General features: G+C 43.6%; 1 protein-coding gene across 2 annotated transcripts in view; it reads right to left on the bottom strand.

The window, feature by feature from the left end:
- Positions 1 to 25,449, bottom strand: part of SRPX (sushi repeat containing protein X-linked) — a 47,020-nt gene extending 21,571 nt beyond the window's left edge. For both annotated transcript variants that reach the window (XM_054213349.1, XM_054213347.1), the window contains exon 1: positions 25,285 to 25,449. In XM_054213349.1, the coding sequence (XP_054069324.1) occupies positions 25,285 to 25,354 (70 nt within the window). In that variant the 5' untranslated portion in view covers positions 25,355 to 25,449. The remainder of the gene's footprint in view (positions 1 to 25,284) is intronic.
- Between the last annotated feature and the right edge of the window lie 215 nt (positions 25,450 to 25,664).

Below are 25,664 nucleotides of genomic sequence, written 5' to 3' on the forward strand. Positions count from 1 at the left end.
ACCTGACGAAGTCAACTTCCAGACAGCTTCTCCCCTGAAATCGAGGGCTCTATACAGCACAGGCTTCCAATCGCTTGGGAGCCACTTCTCTGCATTTTCAAATTTGTGTTGTTGTGGTTGAAGTTTTGATGACTAAACACTATCTCTGAGAAACTTCTCGAGATAAAAATGTTAAAGTTTGTTGTGCTGCAAGTCTGTGTAACATCAAGAGCAAGCTGTGATCCCTGAGGGCTTCATGGAAGCCTTGATATGTAAATGAACACCTCTAAACATCAATTATTCTGTCAGAAATTGGGATACTCTTTGCTATTTACTCAGTTTGAGATAAAACCATTATCTCAGTGTTATCATTCTTAATTGTCCAAATTTTAATGTCCAGTGACGTTAGCATTTAAAATCAGTAAATGTTAGAGCCATATCAGGTCTTGCACATTTACCTTTCCTTAGATGAGAAATAACTAAATGCATTTGGAAGTCATCTAACAAAAATTGGCCTTAAAGAGTTATTTCTACTCTTGCCCTGAAACGAGGCTCGGTTCATGGAGTTTGACATCTCCCATTTCCAGCTCATTTTCTAGCTTGAAGTGAGAAGCACTGTGGGTTTCTCTCCTAACAAGGAATGTTTCGTTAGTGTTAACAACGACAGCGGGCCTGGCCTGGGGAACCACGGGAGAGGTTGTCCTCACGCTACCCAGGGAGCATCTCACTCACAACTTTTCCACAGCCTGATCTCACAGGGAGCCCACTGGCCGATGCCGGCCCTCAGCGGGGCCTGTGCAAGATGGAGGCACAAAGGGTAGTTTGGCCATTGCCCACCGGCACCAGGCCACACCATGAAGAATAAACCCAGTCCAGAGGGCTGTCCCTGAAGAGCTGGGCTGGCTCTGGAAGGACGAATCTACACCACCATGCCGCTGCCCTGGGCACTGCAGCACTGCCTCACACAGAGGTGCTGGCTTTTCTCCTGTCTCCACATGCCCTTCTTCACACGTCCCTGGACCTGATATGCTCACAGAATCACAGAGTGGTGGGGGTTGGAAGGGACCTTCAGAGATCATCTGGTCCGACCCCCCTGCCAAAGCAGGTTCACGTAGAGCACGTTGAACAGGAACACATCCAGGTGGGTTTTGAAGATCTCCAGAGACGGAGACTCCACCACCTCTCTGGGCAGCCTGTTCCAGTGCTCTGCCACCCTCAAAGTAAAGAAGTTATTTCTTATGTTGAGATGGAATTTCCCGTGTTCCAGCCTGTGCCCATTGCCCCTTGTCCTGTCACTGGGCACCACTGAAAGAGCCTGGCCCCATCCTCTTGACACCTGCCCTTTAGATATTTATAAACATCGATGAGATCTCCCGTGCCTCTCCCCATATTCACCCATCCATGTTGCGCTGACAGAGGCCGTACAGGGCGTACAGCCGTGTTACGCAGCAGCCCGCCATCAGAACTGTCCTGCTTTGGCAGATGGTTTCTGTCCCAGCAGCGACGAGGCCTGACCTGGCGCCTCATTCCCCACTGCTGCCACCCCATAAGCCATCCTGAGCAAATCACCATGGCATCTTCATTTTCTCAGCCACAAAACAAAGTACTTCTGCTTCACATACGTTCAGAATTAGCTACCAAGCCACATAAGGACAAAGCATTGTTCTGTGTGTGAAGTGCTAAAGTTATCACAGTACAAAAACTGGGTATTTGAGGAAGAATGACAAGAACAACAAGCTGCTTTACAGCTGTCTCACATCACGGTTCAGGATACGGCAGGTTCCTGCAAAAAACAGCTGTGGATTTTGCTCTAGCAGACGACAAGCAAAATGCATGAAATAACAATTTTAAGATTAATCAATTATGAGATTAATCTATGGACTTAAACCAATTCTGTTTATGTTAGGAAAAAAGATTTCTTTATTCACAAAATATTCACTACATTGTTCTACCTGGGTGATGCCTAGGAAAGCTTTCTCTTTACATACGTTTTATTAGGGCATAGAGTTTTAATGAGACTACACGCCACCTAGCAGAAAAACACACAGCAGTATCTGTCACCAAGAACCCAACAGTCTGTGCTGAATGAACAAATCCAGGGATATGACTGCCAGACAGGGCAGAAGGAGCTGCGACAGTAAGCTGGTAAGCCTTCTGATGAGGTAAAAAACCTTGTACAAGAAGTATTCACTACTAAGAGAACACATTTACTATTCAAACTGGCAAGCTAATGGGACGCTCAGACACACAGCGGTTACCCATTTGTGCATAACCTAAATCAGACCATTTCGGGATCAGTTTTGCCTGAGTTTTGTGGTTGCCAAATCCAGTCCAAGTGTCCCGATGCCAGCCTTCAAGCCAATTCTCATTCAGCAGAACACTTAAGAATCTCCTGAAGTGATCTCACCAGCCTCAAAGGGGATCACTTGTTTAACCCTAAACCCACTCAAAATTGATTACAGATGTTTACATTCAACATCAAGCATCTGATGAAGCAGTCTGGTGCTTTAGCACCACAATCTACATCCAGTGAAGGCAGCTATTCTCAGTTTCTCATGTTGGCTCCATTTCCACACTTACAGCCCAGTATTTGCTCTCCTGGCCGGGGGCCTTGGTCTACTGAAAAAGAAAGGGAGGGAAAGAGAACATACAGCTACATTCCTGAACAGGCAAAGATTACAATGGCACATTCACGTATGCACAAAATACAAGATATATAAATTAAATACAGCTAAACATGCATTGAACAAGATGCTTCCTTTATTTCTAGGATCGGATCATCCTCCCCTTTGCCTGTTTGTTAATAAGGCTACAAAAGCTTTGACAGGAGGGTATTTCGATTGCTACACTAGAGCGACAATCAATTTGTTGGTGTTTGCTGAGCCAGAGAAGGAAGACAAATGCTATCAGATCGCAGAGGAAGTTTTAAGAGGACTCCTGCTGTCCCTCAGTTTGGCTCAAAACCCGACTTTCTTATGTACATTACTCCTTTGTGCACCACAGATCCCTGAGCAGAGAGAAAGACACTATTTCAGACTACAAGATCCCAAATTTCACCACAACCGTCAGGCACACCAATTTAGGCCACAGCAGGCAAAACCTCTCTAATGGGTAGGTAACCTCCACAATAAAACCTTTCAGATATGGTATTAACCTTTTTTTAATTAATTAATTAATCCCGATTAACCTTTAATTGGAAAACAATCTTTCCATTCTGCCTTACCGCCTCAAATGTCTCCAGAACTGGAAAAGCTACCAACAATTGCTTAGGCACCTTGATCCTACAAAAAACGAAAAGCTTTGCATTGTTTCCAACCTGAAAACAGGCACTTTCTCACTGGTTTAATTCTGACGAGCAGCACCAAGGCAAGGTTTAAAATAATAATAACAATGTAGAAAAAAAAATCAATACTGAAAGAAGACTTAAAGGTTTCTTTAAAATAAAGGAAAACCAGAGCACCAGTAAGCGAGAAACACAACATTAAAGCCTGCAACTGCATATAAACCTTAGCAGAGTGATTCACGGTAAGATCTTTACCACGGTCGCTGAGATTACGCGCACACGGGTAAAGGGAACAAGGATTCTGGTGCACTGTTTGATGCCACTGGTTATGTGAGTGATTGCACGTGGGCAAACGTAGGATCATGCACATGGGACTCCTCTCCCCATTGCAAAGTTCACCCATGCAGGTCTGCTGGCAGAATCAGGGCACCAGAACATAATGTCATATGCAGGTATGCACGCGAACAACATTTAACATGCTACTGCGTTATAAATCCTTTATAAATGAGAATAAGAAGGAATATGGACTATAAAGGCAGGATAGCTATGCAAACTTGTTTTTCTCATGACTGACATAAAATTTCTTAACCCTTTTTGAGTTGGATGAACTGAAAATAAGCTTCAGACAACAACAGCGTACTTCATGAAACCAATCGGGAACCTTTTACAGTTCACTGTCCTGAGACAGGACAAGTTCAGGCACTTAAGTACAAGAGGCTACAGCATTTAGCCTGCAATAAGGGCTTTTGTCTGAACAGCAATGCTCACCTTCCTAATTGAGCACCAGGAAGACTGAAGAGTTTTGTATCTACTGTACTTGCAGTCCTGCAGAATACATTAATAAAAGCTCAGATTTTTTTAGGTGATGCTATTTTGTCAATTAAGACCACCGAGTTTCTTAAGCCTTTTTTTTTTTCCCCTTCTTCTTTCTCATGGTCTTTGTCTCAGGGTTTATAAGGATTACGTACAATTGAGGTACATACTATACAGCAGCAAAAGTCAGTGTTCCAGTTTATACTCTACTGAAGCTTGAAGTCTTAAATATAGCACCAATTTACTTAAGTATGTATTTCAGTACAGAGGACTGCATTTCCAATTTTTCGAACATTGCTGGGAAAAGGAGAACAGAAAAGCCAGCCCTAAAAATACAGTGATAATTTCCAATTTCAGCTGCATGGCAAATTTCATAGAATAACCAAAAGGAAAGCAAAGCGAAAAAACCCCAAAACAAAACAAAAAACAGTTTTAAGGACACTGTGTGTTGCCCACAGGGAAACAACGTGAGTTAAATGAGCTTAGCTGGCATATTCTCTGGTCTGTGGGCACTGTCTACTCTTGATAGTGGGAGGAAAGGAAGGCTCATTCCAGAGACTATCTATCCAAAAAAGATGAGAGCACTTGGGAATTCCTTCCATATTCAAACAGCTGATCAGTTTAAGCACGTGTAAGAAGAGGATGACGAGTTTCCACCAGCAAGTCTGTAACATCTGGATTTAGTTCCTCCAATGTTTTGCCTCAGAGTTTTACATTCCACGGCACCTGAAGCCATATCAAATACATGAACGAAAAAAACTTAGTTTTATGTGCAGCAGACTGTAGAGCTTCTTGCGGTACAGCAGGGCTAGGTCACACTAAGACCTCAGAAGTCTGGAAGACGTACATGAGGTGGCAGAGAAGGTACCAAAAATGGTCACGACCATCACGTTAGAGGGTTTTACTTTGTGTGAGAGAATACTTGTACTCATTTTATGATGGCAGTAAAAACGGAAAGACAGGTGTTTTCATCTCATTCTTTACTGGTTGAACATTACGCCCCAGTTCTGCAAAGCTTGTGCTTAAATGCCATTGGCTTCAGTGAGATTTCAGTCTTTGTTTAAAAGCTGTCTGCACACTTAGGTGTTTTGTTGCATCTGGTCTGAAAGGCTTAAAAAAAGCCCATAACAAATATAAAAGTAATTTTGTTACATAAATCACAGCGGAATGTATAACAGAGGAAAAGCCAGCAAAATCAATTAATAAATAGCCAGAGATATTGATTAGCCTTGAATCTTCCTACGGGTGAGTTGATACAGCAATGCAGCTGTATTAATTAACATATTTAAATGTAGAGAATCTAATGGCAACTGTCTTCAAAATGTAAGTCCAAAGATACCATTTGCCTTCCTCTTTCCTCAAAGAATCTTCCCACTGGCCACACCACTTTTCATCCCCCTGCTTGACTCAATCAGTCGTCCCAATCATCTTTGCAATGCACAAGATTGCAAATTAAAGCACAGAAACCCGACAGTCTTGTATTCAGCAAGAGTTGCGCTGAACCAAGAAGCAGAGGATATCAAGCGAATCATGGCATATTCCCAAATCCAAACTCAGCTCATTCATCCAGACCAAGTTAACAGTTTTTCCAGTAATCTTCCATGCAGTTCAGTAGCCCAGATGATTAACTTCCATGTCTAGAAATTTCCCTGCCTGTATTTATGGAAATACACATGTGGATAGCAAAGATTTGAGCTTCCAAGCACACCCGCAAGCCCCACGCCACTGTTGTGCTTCTGCTCCTTGCAGGTGTAAGGTCTTTCAGGCAGAGAAAGTAATCCCGTAGTAAGAAGATCCCCTCAGGGCTACACACAGATGAATTCACTGTGTCTCGGTATCGATTAAGATGCAAACACCATGTTTTAAAGCACAGGTTTTAACTTGCTTCAAGAGAGATGCCTCATATGAGATTCCATCAAAGTACAGCTCTTGCAAAGTAGTCATAATCAAAGCTCAACTGAAATGCAGAGCAGAAAGCTTCAGAATTAGCAAGTTCAAAAGAGGTCAGAGATGTCTGAAGTTTGCATGCCAGCAGTAGCTTACGCCTTGTGGAATGAAGCCACCCAATTGCACAGTAATTGTGAATCTGACTAGGAAAATGCAGGCACAGGTTCTTTTCCCAAAAGATCATCTCTTCCCTCCTCCCTTGCCATCTGTGACCCAGTGTGACTATGAGGAAACTCTGCAGCTGACAACCAGCCACGAAGGTGTTTCAAAACAGATTAATTACACATGTTGAGAACACTATGGTTTTACATAGCAGTCAGATAACAAAATGAAATGAGTTTTATGTGCTGGCAAATAATGTGTGACAAAGAAAACACTACTACTGACATAAGGTGTCTCATTCATTCCAATGAAGTCATATCCAGCAGCAGGCAAGCCGTGCCCTCTCACAAAAATCTCACAGTTTACTCTCACAAAAATCAGCAGTGGGACAGAAATGGCTTGGGCACAGAAGTTAGTATTAGTCCAGAAAAGCTCTATAAAGTACAATTCAACTCTGCTTCCTTTTACATACACAGGTAGCTAGGTATCTTAGACACAGCAAATCTAGAGCAGAACACTTTCCACCACTGATTTGGTTTTGGGGGATTTTTTTTTCCTCCCCAGTCTGGCAATAAAAGTGGAAGTCATTCAAGTGGCTCTGACTCAACCCAGGCAGAAGTCCTGTAACACAGCAGCAGTCAAGGGAAAAGCTGGCAGACTTTAACCAGAGGCTATATACACCTTTGCCAACACACGTGTACAGTCCAGGAACCACAGTGCAGTCCTAGGCTGCTCCCAGATATCCTTCTCCATTGAAAATGCATTTGCTTTTACTATAGTTGTGTTTTTAGAGTTAGGGTAAGCAATGTATTCAAATATTGCTTGCAGTACACTCACAGAAAATGACCAAAGACCTTAGGTAATTTATTTTTTTTTTAAATACTATACAGCTGAAGCAGTAAAAAACTAACATACTTCATGAAAATTGTGTCCTTACATTCAATGAAAACAAATGAGGCATTTTCAGAATCCTAATTCTGGAAATTCTGGCTTGCTCTGGATGCTCTTTAAAGAAAATCTAGATGAAAAGGTGAAACATAAGGATGAAAGGTCTCTGCTATTGAAATAAACCGTCAATTTCTGCAAAAAAAAAAAAAGCTCAAGGGGCTAATAAAGATAGACTTGGGAGCTGACATTGGTATGTCTTCAAGGGAAATATCAGTCATCTCCTGTGTTGTTCATTATATCCCACGTAGGCCTTATTCCCTTGATGCTGAAAAGTACATCCCACAAGGTACCACAATGACTGACGGAGTGGATGGGCTACAGGGGTCAAGCTGGGAGTTTGCCTCAGAGGGAAAAATCTGAACATTACGTACATGAACAGTGCTCTCATGAAATGCTGATTTTCAGCATGGCCAGTGAATTGTGGTGTTTGGTTTTTTTGTTTGTTTGGACTCATTGCCAAACCACTGCCAAACACTTAAATAACTAGAGAGGAACAAGTTTGTTTCCATGATTTTTCTTATGCTGGCAAGAGAAGGCCCAACAGCATCTGCCCTCCCTTTTAAAGGGCTCCGTCTGAGCAGGATCTTGCAAATAAACTGAAATCGAGCAAAACAAAATAAAATAAAAACCCCCAAAAGACAGGCAAACAAAAGAAGTCCCTGAATATTTGGAACGGCAGCTTATTATGCCAAGAAACCAACAGGGAGGGGGCTGGAGAAAAATGTTTCCTTTGTTCAGGCCATGGGGAACTCAAAGTTTGACTTTTGCTTAAGTAACTCCAATATATAATGCTAAAAAAACCCCTAGCGGCAGCATCTCTCTTCATGATCAGGAACAGTCACAGTACCACAAACTGTTACCAAAGGACAAAAATTGTCACAAACACTAAAATATAAATCAATTCAGCTGAACAAAATGTACGTTCTTTAATCAATAGGTTTAAGGAGGGTAAACACACTGCATCACATCTACACAAAACACAGCTATCGTGGCTTCACGCTGTATAATAATAGATTTTCTGTTCTGAGCACATACATGGTCTAAGCCAGAGGTGACGCATTATCAGGAAAGCAAAGTGCTCATTATTTACAGCAGCGACGGGGTTGTGCATGGAAAATACAGACAAGTCTTGATATAGAAGAATTCGCACTCTGTGCCTGACAAAGCACAAGAGGCTCTGCAAAGGCTGTCCGCACGTTGCCCATGGTCTGGACATCCGCGAGTGTTACAGGTTTTTCTGTTGCTCTCACACAGCATTGTATGATATCCACTGGTAATATATGTCTACAGCGAAACCCAAACTCTGTCCCATCCTGGCAGACACCAGCTCATCTCAATTATTTACAGCTTTGTCACCGCTCTTATGAACTACAACAGCCTAATCTACTTAAGCATGAAGTTCCAGGCAATTAAAGAAATTCCAGCTATTTTATAACCCTGCAGCACGTCTCCACCTGCCCTCTGTTTTCTAGGCTAGCTTCTCACAGCACTTCTGCTGCTGGTGTAAATTTGGCCCTTTTCTCTACAATGGTTTGGCAGCCTGAGCTGAGAACTGCCCACCTGCATCCTGCTAGCAACCCCTCCTCTTCTGCCAGGACTTTGGAGGCTACATAACCCCCTGGAGATACGTGTGACCAGCGCCCAGAGGCACTCTATTTCCAAAGCTGCTTTGCTGATGGATCTTACTTACACATCCCAAAAATCAAACTGATGTGTGAATTTGGAGTCATGAGGAAATGATGGGCTGGCAGGGACCTGGAGAGCTTTCACCTCACTGAAAGAAAGCAATACAGGTCTGTTGACAGCATTGTTCAGCTGTGCATACCTGGTCTCATCAGAGAGCCTCTTCCTAAGAGCTGGGGTGGCTGAAGCCCTCCAGGAAACCAGGTAAGCTGTGTCCAGGTGAAGTCAACAACCGCCCTCACAACAGCCGCACTGACCAGTCTGCCTCCAGGCTACCTGAAAGGGTGAAAGACTACCCCAGGCACTGGGATGAATCCCTGTTCGGACGAACATGCTTGGATGCTGCAGTGGTTTCCATCCCTGATGGCAGGGCACACCTCCACCAGGACAGCAGATCTGAGGAACAGCCCTCCCACCTGTGGCACAAACTCTTCTAGCTCAAAGGGCTCTCACAGGCCATTGCCACCTTCTACGCTAAGCAGAAGCAATTGCTTTTGGGTCAGTTTTGGGGTTTTTTTTTTTTTTTTTTTTTTTTTTTTTTTTTTTTTTTTTTTTAAGGTTTTTCTCATGAAATTTATAAAACTGAGATTATAACAAATCAAGCCTGAATTACACATAAAATCCTATATAAAGAAGGTTCTTCAGAGGCTTCTTCAATGGGGAAAGGATGAGAGGACAGGTACGCTGCGGGCAGGCGCACTGTTAGATGTGCTAGAAGGCTGCAAGATGGAAAAGCAAACTGGGACTCTGAAGAGGCAAACAAATGCTACCACTTATAGATAAGACTGCTGTCTTTTAAGATCCAGAGAAACAATTCATGTGAACATACTTCAATATGCTTTTTTCCCCTCATATTAAAGTATTATAGGGTGTTTAACATAGGCCTACATTTTAGTAACAGATTGAAAAGGCAGAAAAACAGAAGGCCACTTGTACAAGGCCAATAAGGGACTGAAAAGAGGTATTACCACTAGTAACTAAAAAGAGGTAGAACTATTAGTACATGGTTAATTAAGTAAAGAACATTCAAGCTGAAAGTCTCCTTAATGACAAATTCCAGTGGACTTTGGGATAATTTTCCAAAGGAAGAGACTGAAAACTAATCCTGATCTATTCTGAATTGATGACAGATGAAGAAACTTTTTTTTCCCCTATTTAAATGCTGACACTGGAAACTGGCACATCTCAGCATCTAACTTTTAACACTACAGCACCAGATACACTGCTTTCCTCTCCTCTCTGCATCCTTGAGTCACATGTTATTTCTGACGCTCTGCCATTTTAAAAGTATTTTTCAGATTTTATGAGGAGACTAGAAGAAAGACTCTCTAGGAAAAAAAAAAATAATTCAGCTTTAAGTATCAGACACTACACCAACACTTAAAAACTAAACATCGGGAGCTGACTGTAATCCATAGGAAACTCTCCAGCAAGTTCCTAGAAAACAGAAGGGGAGTGGAAAAATGTGAAGTTACTGACTGTGATCTCCTCTTGCTCTTTAGTAAGTGGAGTCACACAGTGTCAGAAGCAACACAGAACTATGGTAAACTCTATGCTGGCAGCGAGCTCCCCTGAGGACTCCTCCCCTGGGGACTTCTCCCCTGCACAATTTTTCTTTACCTTCTCTGCTTAAGTCACCACTTAAAAAGAAAATACATCTTTTGTTGTGGCTCATTATCCTCAACTTGCTCAAGCAGGACTTCTCCCCACGTTAGCTTTAACTTGTCATCTTGCATTTTCTCACTACTTATCTTCTTATGAATAAATACAACTGCAGTCCAGAAGTCGTCTGTCACAGCATACTTTACATCTCACTTGCATGTGAACAGATTCCTTTTAGAGAAACTAGAAGCATCAACATTGTTTTACAAAGTCCCTGCTGTAGAAAATTTGTTATTTTATCCATGACACCTGCAAACAGATGAAAGCATTAAGGTCTATTGGTATTAATACTGGAGGCCCTTCTTGGAAGAAAAACAGAGACCTTCCAGGACTACTGATGCTTTACTAGTGCTCTGCAAGGGTAGCATGAAGCAGAAAAAGCAGGCATCACACTAGGGAGGAAGAGCTGAAGGAACGACCTAGTGCCATGTAAGACAGTCAGCAGGTCAAAAACTGAGCAAAGTTGACAGAAAAATAGGTGGAACTTAAAAAAAAAAAAAAAAAAAAAAAAGAGGTGCAGAGGAACTTAAAATTTAATAGCAAACTAATCAATGAAGGAAAAAGTAAACAACTGCTGTCAAGACTCAGGAGGTAGGAATTTAATTTATTTCTGAAGACTATTATTAAAAACAGCCTCAAAGCAAACAGTATTTAATACAGAGTTCACATCCAAAAGCACAGAAGTTGTGTAAACCAACTGATGAGAACTGCCTTGCTCATTTTATTTAAAATAATAAATGGTAATCATATCCTAAGGCAGACTCAAAAGTTCTTTGCTACAGCCAGCATAAAATAATGCTGATTAGATCTTAAAGGAACATTTGAGATGCTCCCTCCAAACCCTTCCTCATTTTTCATTAATATTCATGTCAGTGGCAACTCCCAATCAAAAGGATGTTCTCCAAGTTCTTACTTCCATTGAAAACAAGAGGGTAAATAAGTTTATTTCCGAAAGAGTGGTTACCAAGGTCATTTGTAAGGATATTGGCTTAGATGTCCCAGTTTCACTAATGATACATGCATATCACAAAAATCACAAGATTATTACCAAAAAATATACTGTACTGATGGCTTTTGATACCATAGACTTTGATCTGTTGGTGATTCTTTTAATTATATCTGCTGAAACTACATGATTCGTGAGAAGCATCAGCTTTATATTAAAAAAAGGAGAGGGAAAAGGGCAGTGAAAATCCACTGCCGCTACCAAAAACAGCAGAGGTGACCAGAGCACCTAAAGTCGGACCCTACAAGAAACCTTTTTGGAGAGAAGAGGAACGTGTATATGGCCAACCTGTAGGTTTTTCAAAAGGTATGAGCTTGAAGAGTGGAAAAATGCTTTTTCCTAGTCCTTGCAGTAAATGCTGAGGGCTTCTCCTTCTCCCTTGGTAGCCTGGTCCCAGCTTCTGCAGAGCCTCTGCACCGCTCAGGGGATGAGTTTAAGAAAGCAAGTGGTCAGGGAAGCAGAAACCAGAAGGGCATCCTCAGCTAGCGCAGGGCAACAGAGACGGCGACCACACCTGCCCACCTCTCTCCTCCTCCCACCTGCACCACATCGTTAGCAAATATCCAGCAGCACCCCTTTCCTTCTCCCCATCCCTCCCATCCTTCGAGGCCAAGAGCAGATACTGGGAGGCTGTGGCCAGCACCATGGTCCTCAGCAAGACAGATGATGCCCCACCTCCTTCAGCTCCTGGCAATGCAGCGGCAGGTCCAGCCCCAGCCTCCTGTCGTCAGGACAGAGCGTGCGGTGAAGCAGCAGGGCTGAGCAGGGAAATATGAAGTCGTGCTGTATTCTGTGCAGCTATGTTACCTAAGGATGGCCACACTCTGGGTCCCCTTTGTTACGAGGAGACTGATGCCTAGCATGGATGAACAACAGCTGGCAGGAATGACCAGCTCCAGCAGGCACGCTGGCAGGCAGGTTCACATTACCACAGTCAGGGTTCACTTATCGTAATTAGGATACAATCCTTTAATAGCCAGTTCTATGAATTTTAGTTGTCCACAAAGGCAGTTTAGTACTGAAAAATTGCTCAGGTTTCCTAAGTGTCCTGAAGATGGACAATCTAGAGGCTCTTGGAAAGAACAAGCAAACTCCTAGCAGAACAGACATTTTTAAATAACAGATTTATGGATTTGTTTGTATTCTTGTCACAGTAAGTTTCTTCTGAGAGTCAAAATATTATGCTATTCAAAGCACCTGAGGACATACAGCAAATATCAGTTGCTTTGTCTCATAAAGACAGGATAGGGATGCCACCATATTTCTCACTGTTTCTTTCTCACAGAAGCCTCAAAGTCTGAAAAACTGACTGGTGAGATTTCAGGGCTTGCCATTAAAGGCAGACTGACAACGCTGCAAGTTTGTCACACAGACCAGAGATATGGATATAAGAATGTCAAACACATGTCAAAAAAACCCATGTCAAACACAATGCAGGGAAAAAAAAATATTAATAATCCACACAAGAAGTACTAAGCTAGTAATAACTCTCACAGAAAAATGAAACCATTGCCTAAATCCTTACCAAGAATTAATACACTGTAAATGATGTGGAATTTAACCCAAAGTCCAGCAGAAGATCAAACACGTGAGACATATCACTCCCCACAATGCTTACTCCAGCTCCAACCCTGCCAGCCCCTCACACATCGGAGCCACCCTGTCCCTGCAGTGGGAGCCAGTCCCCGTCCCAGCTCTGCTCGCTGCCTCCGGGCTGCTGGGGAAGGTCCCTGTCCTGCTGCCAGCCCTCACGGCATCAGGACAGACCTAACCCTGAAATCTTCTATGTAGAAATCAGAAGTCTGAAAGCCCCCCCGCCTCCCAGCTTTTTGGTTGTGGTTTTGTTTTGGTTTGGTTTTTTTTGGTTTTTTTTTTTAAATAATCAGAAAAATATCAACTCTGCAGTTTTCTACGTATCTCAACCAGGCATGACATTTCGCAGAAGAAAATAACATCTCTTCAGCTGTGAACTGGCACAGCTTTTGGAAAAAGCCTTCATGATTTGGACCACCCAGACACAAACAAAATCAAATGCTTGGGTTCCTTGATTTCGTGCTCTCACATTCCATTTGAATATCTGATCCTGTGTCATTAAAATGGTGAAAGATTTGAGATGGATTTCCACTGCAAACAGACCAAATAATAACCAAAGGATCCACATACTTGCCTATCTACAAGCATGCTTTGGACTTTTGTTGGGGTGTTTTTCATGATTTAAAGTTTCCCTTGTTTCTTGTGAAATTTTGCTACGATACGCAAAATTGGAAACACACTGTACAGTCAGTTTCACAGTCTGGTGTGTCTTGTATGCAAAAGACAATCATATATAGTTTATGTATAGTCCTGTGTGGCCTTTTCACATCAATGAAAATGGGATCTTACATTCAGCAACAGCGGTAGAATGCAAGGGGTTAAACAGCTGTACAGGGCAGCTCATCCAGTAATTTGCCTCTCACCACTCTGTCCCTCTGCAGCGGACAGGCTCTTCAGCATCTCTTATGTGCAAAGGCACCAGTTCAACAGCAGCCGGAGATGAGTCAACATTTGCCAGTAAGAAATCAGGCCAAGGGCAACCTCCAACAAGACCTGACAATAAGCTCCCTGGTTCCAGCTCCCTTACTCAGCTCACTCTGAGAACAGAAATCGTTTCTGGGAAAAAGCGGCTATATTACAGGACATTTCAACCACCTCTTGACAACCCACCACCTTGCAAGAAGCTCTTAGCAGGATCAGTCCATCAGTAAATCATGCTCCAGCCTCCAAAAATTTTCAGGAGCTTGTTATGGGGCTGGAGCACCCTCATCGCAGGTGGCTGCGAACTAAAAGCCCAGAAGAGATGCAATCCTGCACGAACTTGTCAGCTGCTGTATACCATTGAGCCTGCCAAGGCTTCCTCCTCCCCTGCTCACACTCACACACACGCAGCTCCTTCCACAGTGGAAACTAGAAATGACCAGGAATTAAATAGCAATTATAATCCAAAACATAAGCTGCTGCATCAGGTCTCACAAGGGCTTGGGAGGAGGGTGGTGAGAAGAGCCTGCAGTTTGCTGAACAGGTGCGCAGGGCTTTCCAGTTAAGTTTATTTAAATCATGCAATAAAACTAATCTGTGCAGCCACAAGGTCTTATTTAAAATGTCTTCCCTTTGCGCACTTCTGTTGCCATTTATCAGTCCCTCTTACCATGGTGCTTTCATCCAAGAATGACTGAGGAGATTTTGTAGAGCACGGCTTCCTATGAACTGGAACCCTGAGAACCATCAGGCTCTACACCACAAAACCCATTACTAATACATTAATTTATTCTCATGTGTCATGTACTACAGCGTGAATTTTTTCTGTTCACCACCCTGCCTCCTCATTCTCTTTGTGCAATAAAGAGTGGCTTTGTTAAAGGCAGAAGAGTAAAGAGAGACCAGGGTTGTGCTTTAGAGACGACATTCGCCCATCGCAAATACATCACACCCCATTCTCCTTGTGAGGGGCTCACAAACTGGGAAATATTTTATAACTCAGATGGAGGACTTGTTTTCAATTCCTTTGTACTGATCCCTTTCGGCAAACTGGTTTACCCTTCCAACAGGGAAACCAGCTATACATCAATCATATTATCACTCTGATGAGTTACAAGCTGTCTTTTATTGCACACACAATATAGGCGGGTTTTAATGTACATTATAGCTAAAATGTGTGAGTCGTTTTATAAGTATGCCACATATTAAACTGGCAGACAAAAATACTGCAAAAAAAGATGACTTCGGATAAGAATAAAACAAAAGAACTTCCAGGGCTGCAGTGCACGTCCTGCACTGTTACCGGTATCTAAGAGGTCTGAAATGCCTTGGAGTCATCTAAAGATAGTTTAATATTCTTGGTTTTGACATTCAGTTGGAGAATCCCCAATCAGAAGCACTTGTCTTTAAACAGAGCCAAAAAACAGTCCAGGTGTTCATATTTTCCAAAAAGATGACAAGTTGTCAGCCAGTTAACCACTGCAAGCTTCTAATGTGCTGGTGGGAAGGACAAAAGGTATCAGTGATACACCGACAGCACTGCTGGCATTTATGCAAAAGTTGCCTTCCCTTATTACAGAACTACTCAGGATTTGATGCATTTGACTGGAAATTTCCTTAAACTCAAAGTCAAAGCAAGTTTACAGTTTCTCCCATTTCTCCCAGACAGTTATTTTCTATCTCATTAAGAGAAATGTCAAGTACCAACGAGAAACAAAAAACGTGGCTCCCGATACCTACCAAAACGGAAACGCAGCCAAAAGCTGCAATTGAAGCAGCCCAGAACCACAACCAGGCACACGTCACACCTTTTCAGCTTGAGAGAGACACAAGAGCAACCTGTAGCAGTTCCACAACTACACACACCTATACGGTTTTACTGAATATGATGCACTACACATGCAATAGCAATAATAATAGTACTTACTCCTTATACTAATGTTTTCAGTCAAAGTTCTCCAGACAAACCATATTACAAAGGGGATGCACACACAGGCTAACCAGCTGCCTTAACGTCACAAAAAGATATCCGTGGTACAGAGCTGAAGCAAACTACCAGATGCCTTCACAAAAAACACCTTCGTTGTCCCTTTTTTCTTATTACAGTAATAAGAAAGGTGGTCCCTTTCAGCACGGGGCACTCACATCCATTCCTTTCCCAGGAAAGTAAAGTATAGGAAAGACCTTTTTATTATTTGTTGGGTTGCGGCGTGTTTTTCTTTATTTAAACATTTCACTGCCACCGTAACTCAGTGCCAGGCGTATTGTTTCTGGTATCTGCCTCCAGGCAGCTTAGAACTGTGAATGTCTGCGAGCCAACATGTTTTTAATCTTCAAAAATAGCCAGACAGAGACATGTTAATTTTGGCCTGTTTTACTTATGAGTGACACAGTATAACTAGAGAACCACAACGGATGGACTCAAGATGGGCAGAATCAAATTAAGTAATTATTTTTATGTGCATTGCCCAACAGTTGAAAACTCTAAAGAAAACTGTAACTGGCATAGGCTCTTAATGCCGAGGCAGCAGCTGGAAGCAGTATCTCCCCCCCATCTGCCCAGTCAGTGTCAGGCAGCCTGATGAAACACCACCGAGGGACACCAGGATGGACCACAGACCCGAGCAGCTTAAAACTCTCGTGGTACAGCCAAAAAGGAGACAGACTTTGCTAAGCGACTCATGTTGCCAGCCCACACTGGTTAAGTGTAGGCTTTGGGTAAACCATGCGGCATGACAAGGCACTGCTGGAGAAACCCGAGCCCATGACTGCTTTCAAACTGCAATGCTATTCTTAGTGGATATGTGTGTGACACGTCTAAATCCAGTACCGTAAACTGCAATGGCATTTCCTGAAAAGAACAAGAAGAGGGCGAGAAGTAGGGAAGAATAAAATCAGATGTCTTCAATCACACTGCTCAAATTGTAAAAAACCCTCTCTACTCAGAGTTGTGACAAATTTTAAATTTTACACAATTAGAAAAAAAAAAAAAAAGGGTCTCCTTCTGTAACAACAACACAGTAATTTCAGAATCTTCAATACAAACTTTCCTTATAAGACAAACTTCTAAATCATCCAAATTGCATTTCTGGAATATTCTCACACATGTATATTTTTACCCACTGCAAGATCTGGAGCAAAAGATAGCCGTAACATAGAACGTATTGTTATATTTTTTCCTGCAAAGCTGCAGAAATTTCTTCTGTGCCTCCCTGAAGGACACAGCTGCATGTCACAATTCAAAGACGACACAAATCAAAGACACATATACACATACGTAGATACTTTCTCACCAGTTTCCAACAAATGAGTGCAATCAAGAATCTTTATGATATGCATCCTACATGTTTTGATTGTGGGGTTTTTCCCCTCCCCTTGAAAACAGCTCATAATGACCTGCTTGTGTTTCACTAGAACAACCCAGAACATGCCTCTTTTCATGCCGTTCTCTTTTCTTTTTGAGATCTGTGCATCAGGCAAAAAACTTGGTCTTGTAGAGCAGCCAACCTAAAGCCCACTGACGTCACCTGTCCTCAGATGAAGACACATTTGCATTGAGTAAGCAAAAGCGTGAAGTTGTACCAACTGTATCTGCTCAACGGCAAAAACCTTTGCCAAAAATGCCCTCCTGCCCCCAGCCTGAGCTGCAGAGGCTCAGCACTCCAGCTTGACTGGGGGTGTTTCCATCTCCCAGGCTGTCATTTGTCCTGCATGCTGCCGGGAGGGAACAGCAGCTCTCCCGACTACTGAGCTGACCTTCGACAGCTGAAACCAGGGCAGTAAAGACCAAGAGATGGCCAGCAAAGACACAGAGAACGCCAGCTGAAAAAGAAAGCACCAGCCAAGGCAATAAAATGGGTCCCACCCTCAGTGCTTATTTCACACCAAATGGCATGAGAGGGTAAAGGAAGTCATCCTAGATAAATTTATGTGAGCCACATCCCGACTTGGCCTTGCCATCAAGCTTTGCTCTCCCCGGTAGCTTGCGACAACTCACTGTGAGATCACATGTAAAGCCACCACATTATTCCCATCCAGGGAGCCAGCGATGCTCATGCAGGGGAAGGCAAGAAAGCTGAGCAGCCCACCTCAAAGTCAAGAGCTAAGTTAAAAAAGTGCATGCAGAATAGCAGAAAAGACTTGAAAACTGCTGCCCGGGTGAGAGAAGAAAGGATGTTTCCAGCAATGAAAAACATGAACAAGAGTAGGTTTGGGAGAAAGCCATTTTGGAAACCTCTCCTGTACTTGCAGACATGCCCGGGAGCCCTGGCCAGGGCCCGGACCTGGACCCTACCATGTTGTAGTACCTGAACAAACAGGGACCGAGGTGAGGGATCCTGCCTGAGGTCTTGCACGCCAGGAGTCAGGCAGCACGGATGGGCAGGAGGAAGCCCAGGACAGCTGGGGAGAGAACAAGGAGTCCACCCTGATGGGCAAAACCAAGCCACAGCTGTCTTAATGCTTCCTGGAGGGAAAGCACGACTCCCAAAAGTAACCAAAAAGAAAAAAGAAGATGCTGTTGAGAAGGATATGAAGGAACATGAAGTAGCTGCTTTTGCAAGGTAGCATCGGCTAAGTGCTAGAGAAGAAAGCACAAAAATAGCACTAAAAATAAAAATCAGGAGTTGGTAACGAAGGCCAGTCAGCCAAACCAGGGAACCACAGTACTGCCAGCCCAGTAACTTCTGCTTAGGAAACAAGCAAAAACCCACGAGCAACACTTTCTCCTCAAATAAGCCTTTTAGCAGAAAAGTTCCATTTTAACAGTAGTCCAGCATGAAGGTATTTTGACAGACTCACTTGGGCGTGCTGGTAGCAGGCTCTTAACGTGCCCCCATGCTGAATGCATTCTCCCTCCATCTTCACAGAACTGAAGAGGGGGATGTAATTTTAGACTTTTCTCTCAGGAAAAATCCCTGCAGCTGCCAAGAAACACTAGTTAGTGATAATAGTGGTTGGGGGAAAGATTTCTTATCATCCTTATGTTGCACTTGACAGAGCTTTACTCTCCATGTAACTACTCCTTCCACATTTCTGTGCATTACATAGATGGCAAAGACACCATTTATTTCCTCAAGCACAACAAAAGGAAGATATTGGCATAGCTGAGGTTCCCATATGTATTAACTTGGGGAAATTTAATTTATTTCCATGGGTCTCTCAAGAAATGTAAGAATCCTTTTTCTCGTCATGTGAAGATATGCCAAATGACAAGTTGAAGTGGTTTCAGACTCTGGCAGGGCTCTTAAGTGGCTATTTCAAGTTACAGGAAAGATCAAAATCATTACAGTTAAAACCTATAATTTGGAGCCACTTTCACGATAGTGCAGCATAAATTTTCAGTTTGAATAACCTTAGCAGTGCTCCTTTAAATACAATCAATAGTTAGAAACAGTGGCAGAGACGTGCTGGCCAGCCAGCCCTGTCCTCTATGCTGAGCTGTTAATTTACTGCGCTAGAAAAATTTAAGTGAATGCCTTGTGAAATGGATGATCCCCATCACACCACAATTTTTAACATATAACATAACTTGAAACAGCAAATAAATAAATAAAAAAAAACCAACACAGACATTTCAGAAGCAGAAAAATTAGCCAAGTATTTAGAGGAACGTGTAATTTGTTACCTCAGTTGGGGAAAAAAGATTTGTACTTTCAGAGTTTCACAGAAGTACCAGGAAAGACACAAAGACTGAAAATATTAAATTACAATCTGTATTACAGTACAGTATACATTACAATTTAATGAAGTATTAGATTACTGATACACTTTCTGGACAAAAAATTAGTACTGTGATGGGGGTGGAGGTAGGGAGGGATGGGAGTGCTGGTGTTTGCCTCTTCATAGCTTTCCACTCCAAACTATCACACGAGTGGGCTGGGGACCCATCCCTTGGAAACAGTCCCAATGAAGATGCTCCTGCGACCCTTACACTACCTAATCTCACATATGGCAGCATAGTACAGGTCTCAAGAATTAGGACCATTGCATTAGTACCTGAAAATTTAAGTATTTTTTATATATACACCTTATAAGCTACCAGAGAACCCAGTTAGTGACTCAACAATTATTTCAGGGCCTCCTCTGAGATGGTCTGCCTGCGGTAATGGAATCGCAAGAAATTCCAACATAGAGTCAAAACACGCAAGAATACAGGATTCGTCATCTGTGTCTTTACAGCACATCCATGCAAATTGGGCTCCTCACACTCTCTCTGGCATTCAGTAGATTATGGTTCATCAACAGTGCATTAAGACATCTGACAGTGTAGGCTGAAGTCCATGTCCCTCTCCAAACTCCATTCTTTGTGTAAATCAGCAGACAGCAGTACCTAAGTAGTAGATTTTTTACAGAGACATCTCCAATGGGGAAAACCAAGGAAGAGCAAGTTAAGTCTATGCAACTCGCCTAAGGTTATGTATCATGTATATAAGGAGTTTGAATTTTCAACCTAGTGGCTTATTCAACTGAATGCCGATACAACAGCAAGCCAACTCTTGTTCCCTGTACCTTCATTAGCCATAAATTTGACCCCACTGATACCCATACTATTCATCTCTCTACAGTGGGAGAAAAACAAAAAAGAATATGTTTCAGGAACGTTCTTGTTTATTTACAACTACTGGTTTCAATTGTCTGATAGATGAGGAGACTACAGTAAAATGCACCTCAACAGTACCAAATTGTTTTAAGAACTGATGTTTTTGATATTCCAAGTCATATGCTCATTCACACCTTTCACAGATGAGAGCCTGCCTGTACTGACGGCAGTCTCAATTTCAAGTTTTTATAAATACCACGTTTATACACTCTAGACATTCAGGAAGCCCGTATCATGTCTACTAGCATTTACTACTGCAGTGGACCAACAATAAGAAGGGATACAGCAGGTTGCAGGGGTGAGGAATAGCTGCTATTGATGTTCTGCTGCACCTCCGATACCATCTCCAATGCCTGCCTAGACTTAACTACCCAAGCTGTTATATGCAGTTAGTGTGCCTGTGCTCTTTGGAAGGTATATTTCGCTGCAAGAAAAAGGACAGTCAAACAACAACTTATCAAAAGCACCTCTCAGGGAATTTTCACAATTTCACTCTTTGTGTGATCTCACCCTGGAGATTTCAGCTGCACTGAACGAAGCCCCCAGGTGTTGCTGAAGAGCAAGCAGCCTGAGCAGGCCTAGCACGGAGGATGTGGTGACCTGATTACTTAAGGACCACTCGGAAAGAAATGTAGTGCTTTGATAATGCTTAAAGGCATGAGGAGTTTTCAGTAGGGAATTACTACAGGTCATGAAGATGGCCCGCTTCACGTGAGAAAACATGAAAGCAGCATCAGGAGATGAGTTAACACTATTGATTGATATAAACATGATATATCTGTTGCACTTGAGGTCACCTGAGAATGTCATTTCTATTAGGCTTCCCTGCTGCTGAAAGTCTTATTCATTCATGTGCAACCACCCAGCTAACTGGAGCTTATTTAGAAGGAGCCAACCTGTCCAAAGCACAACGCTTGGGATGAAGCTGTGCCTTAGGACACACTTATCCGCTTGTATTCACATGCTGTTTTTTGTCTTGTACCAGGACCACAAGCAACTTTAAGGCATCCCCTGCCTTTCTGCTCTGTGCTGAGCCAGCATGACCAACGCCTAAGTCTGGGTCCACCACCAGCACGCTGTCAGCACCCTCAGCTTCAGGGGACCAGGGTGCACAGAACCAAGAACACACGTGGATCCTGACTGTACTTCTGCACAAATTGTCACCCAAGATTAACAGGCAGACAGCAAGCTGTGTTTAAAAAAAGCCAACAACAAAAAGTTCAGCTAACACAACAGGGCCCCACCCTTGGCAATGCAGAACACCAGCTGCTTTGGGGCCTGGAGACTGTTTCTTGACCATTTTGCAGCTCGGCCTGATGGACAGACAAGAGCTATGAGTGGGACTCAAGATATTAATTGCAATGCCCTATTTCTCAAAGCCTGCCATATGACTCCAAGCAATCTTAAATATTTACGTCCTTCAGTTTTGTCTTCCTGTCCTCTTTTTGTCCTTTTATATTTACAGTATAAACTCAATTGGGCAAGGGCTGCCTCCCTCTGAAGGGCTGCAGCATGTGTAAGTCTCACCCACAGAGGCACCCCTTGCTATACAAAGCAACCTGGAGAAGAGAGACCCTGTCCACAACCAGACCCCCATCTACTCATATTTAATCCAAATATTTACACGTTACACGCATACCACATGCATGTATTGTTTTTCATTTAACTATATCTCACACAGCTTTTGAAAACAGTTCTATAATACTACAGGGTCTTTAAGTGATTTTAATGGCATCTCTCTCGAGGTTCCCAGTCCCTTCACACCAATATCCTGTTCCAATGCGCAGTTTCTTTTTTAATGCAGTATAACCACTTCCCATTAATTTTATCATAGATTACCTTTTCCTTTCATCTGTCTACTAAGAGCGTAAAAACACAAGTACAACAGTCTTACACCACACAGTGCCACTTGATTTCATTTCTATGTACCCAAACCACCGAACAAGTGTTTTCCGTACATATGTATGCATGTACATACAGCTGCATCCTCTCCCGGCACTACTGCAAGGTCAGCAGTGCTCTGCCCCAGCCCAACAGGGTAAGGACCCACACTGGTTTTTCACAGCTCAGAAAACCAGAAAAGAAGAGATGGGAAAAGCTCTGGGGAAGAGCAGAAGAACCTGATGAGAAAGAGTCACGAAAGAGCCCAAAGGTCCTCCCTCTCACTCTCCTTAGTCCTTAAGAAGTTTTAAGGTTGTTTTAACTTCCAAAAGGTACATCTCCAAAGTGTTCTTGAAGAGCAACCAGACTTTTCTCTGAGTGGTCCATCGAAGAGATTTTGTCAGCGCATCACAGGCTTTGAACGGAACAACATAAAAAGACCACGGGCATCTTTTCAAGACTTGAAACTACAGTTACAGGTAATACAGCAGCTGCTTCAAATGTTTTCAAGTATTTTAAGAATTTTAAGTATTCTGATATTTTTCAATCCCCTTCCTAATGCCAAGGACATCGTTAATTCAATCACATTTTCACAGACAGAATACTGTCTTGTTTTTTACTGCCTACCATCAAATATTGATCACAGAACTCTGTTTACGGCGTGTTAATTATTTCTATTTATTGTGGTGTTCACCTTAGTCTTTGGCTTATGAAGCACAAACGTTCTACAGAAAAAACTTCAGTGTTACCAAATTATGAATTCAAGAGCCGATTAGACTACTTCTGACGTTTCAAGAGCAATCTACTACTGAAAATAAGCATTTTGTATGAATTCAAAATAGGCTGTTTGGCTCAATCTACAAAATAGTTAAACGTCAACTTCCTGGTAACAGTTCATTGAAGTAGGTGCATGTATAATCCATATTCAGGAGGGCCACATACACATGCATCCTATGAAGATTTTTTGAAGAAGTCTGCTTTAGTTTACTTAATGGCATTCTCTACCCAATGTGCACCATTACATACCAACACAGTACCGTTAAAGGAAATATATATTTACAGTTTCACTAGATTTCATATTGAGAATAAAGATTTGAAAGAATATCACATTTTCTCTATTAAAAAACAAACAAACAAAAGAAATGGAACATGAAACCTTAACTTTATATTAGGGTTTACAAATACAGCTGCTGATTTAAGTTCTTTGGAGCCTTTGACACTGAGCATGAGAGGAAAATTGGACTTTCAAATGAGTGGAAGCTGAAACAAGCAGTTTATTGTGCAGCCAACTTGAAGATTACAGGCAAAAATTGGATTTTCAAGATTGGAGAAGTTACATTTGGCCTTTTAGGAAGAAAGAGAAGGACAGGATATTAGCATCCTCTGCAAACTAACTGAAGGCTAACATTCACATGAACCGCAAAGTAAAGCATTCAGTCATCTTCCTAAGAAAATAAAGAGAGTTTGGCAGTACAACAGTCCTCAGAGAAATGCCAGGACAGAAACTTCTGTTGTCTTTGTTGATTTAGCAACTGATGTGTCCAATACCTTAGTGTTTTGTAAAGAAAGAACATAAACGTGTGTTCCAGCATCTTTCATGTTGGAAAGAAGCCACTTAAAGCACGCCAACAAAAATATGAAAAGCTAACTTCCAACTCACAAATACCACCGTTATGCCACTTTGTGCCCCTCCATGGGCAGAACCATAGCTTAAGTAGGGATGGCTCCTGGATCCAAAAAATAGGCACCCCCAATAAACAGCGGTTCTCCACCTGCAGAGCTGTGAATTATCAGCCACATTTCTCACCTGCTCCTTGCCCCCCACCCCTGGCAACCCCCAGTCATGCACCACAGTTTGAAGGAATACCCACTGACTTTGAAGGCTCTGTTCTGACCACAAATTTTCATTGACTGCACCTGTGAAACCACCATGGCATGCCAGTTTACGCTGGCTTCACTTGCCGTGCCCGCCAAGTCAGCAATCTTCAATCTGACAAGGTGCTGCTGCTGTAGAAGAACAGGCAGACCTCTACGCCAATTTCCTTTTGCCAGAGAAATGGGCCTAAATTTGAGCTGATTTCAATTTTTGCGAAGCGAGATGCAAATAGTTAGAAGTGAAATAGCATAACCATACACTTTTAAAACTACACAGAGCGTTAAGAGGCCGGCCAGATCTACCCTTTCATTTTTCACACTGAAAACTGAGATCCGCTTTCTGCATGCGCCTGCCTGCACACGGGCAACAAAAACGGGTGAGAGACTTTTAAATGCCAAGCTCCTGGAGCCAGGGCTTGGTACACCAGACATATCCTCGCCCCCCCCGTTTTACATTTCAGGACACCACAGAGCCTCTGTTTTACTTAAGCAGCTCGGACCGGGCGTCTTCTCCTTCCTCCGTCCGTTTGCCAGGACAACGGCAGGGAGATGCGGATGTGCCGATGCCCCACGTGAAAAAGCGATGGGCCACCACCGACCTGCACTCCGCCTCCTGAAACCCCAAAACGGATCGAAGTTTTAAGCGCGCCGGATAACCTGGGGCTCTACGCCGCGGCGGCGGCTTCGTTTCAGCCGACGGCCGCCCCAGGACGAGCCACCGCAAGGACAAGACGGAGGACGAGACAAAGCGCTCCGGGCTGGGACCCAGCAGTAAAGACAACAGCCCCTCTCCCCCGGCCGCTCGCCCCTCTGGGCTACCGGGGCCACCGCGCCGCTCCCCCGCCGCCCCCCTCCCCGGGCCGCGTGCGGGCAGCGATCCCCTGCCCGGCGGGAGGAGGCGGCTCCCCCGCCGCGTCCCCCGCTCATCCCCCTCTGGGGGGCTCCTGATCCCCTTCCTTCCCTCCCCTCCCCTTCCCTTCCCTTCCCTACCCTCGTAGGCCAGGCTGGGGCAGGCCCCCAGGGCGAGCAGGGCGGCGAGGCGCAGCCAGCAGCTCCCCATGCTGCGCGGCGGCGGCGGCCCTTCCCGGCTGAGGGCTGCGCGGCAAAGGGGCAGGCGGGGGAGGAGGAGTGGGACGGAGACATTCTCCGAGCGGGCTCCCGGGCGCCGCCGGAGACTCCTCCTCCCTCCTCCCGCCGCCGGGACAGGCCGCCCGCCCCGCCCCGCATCGCCTCCCCTCCCCTCACGCCGGCAGCGGGCGGGAAGGGGCTCGGGCGGTTGGGAGGGACGCGGTGCTCCCTCCCGTCCCCCGGGGCTCCGGCACAGGAGAAGCCCTGGGTTTGTACCCCCGCGAAGGGCTTCTCCCGCCCGC

The sequence above is a fragment of the Rissa tridactyla genome, chromosome 1, assembly GCF_028500815.1.
Source record: "Rissa tridactyla isolate bRisTri1 chromosome 1, bRisTri1.patW.cur.20221130, whole genome shotgun sequence".
NCBI lineage: Eukaryota > Metazoa > Chordata > Aves > Charadriiformes > Laridae > Rissa > Rissa tridactyla.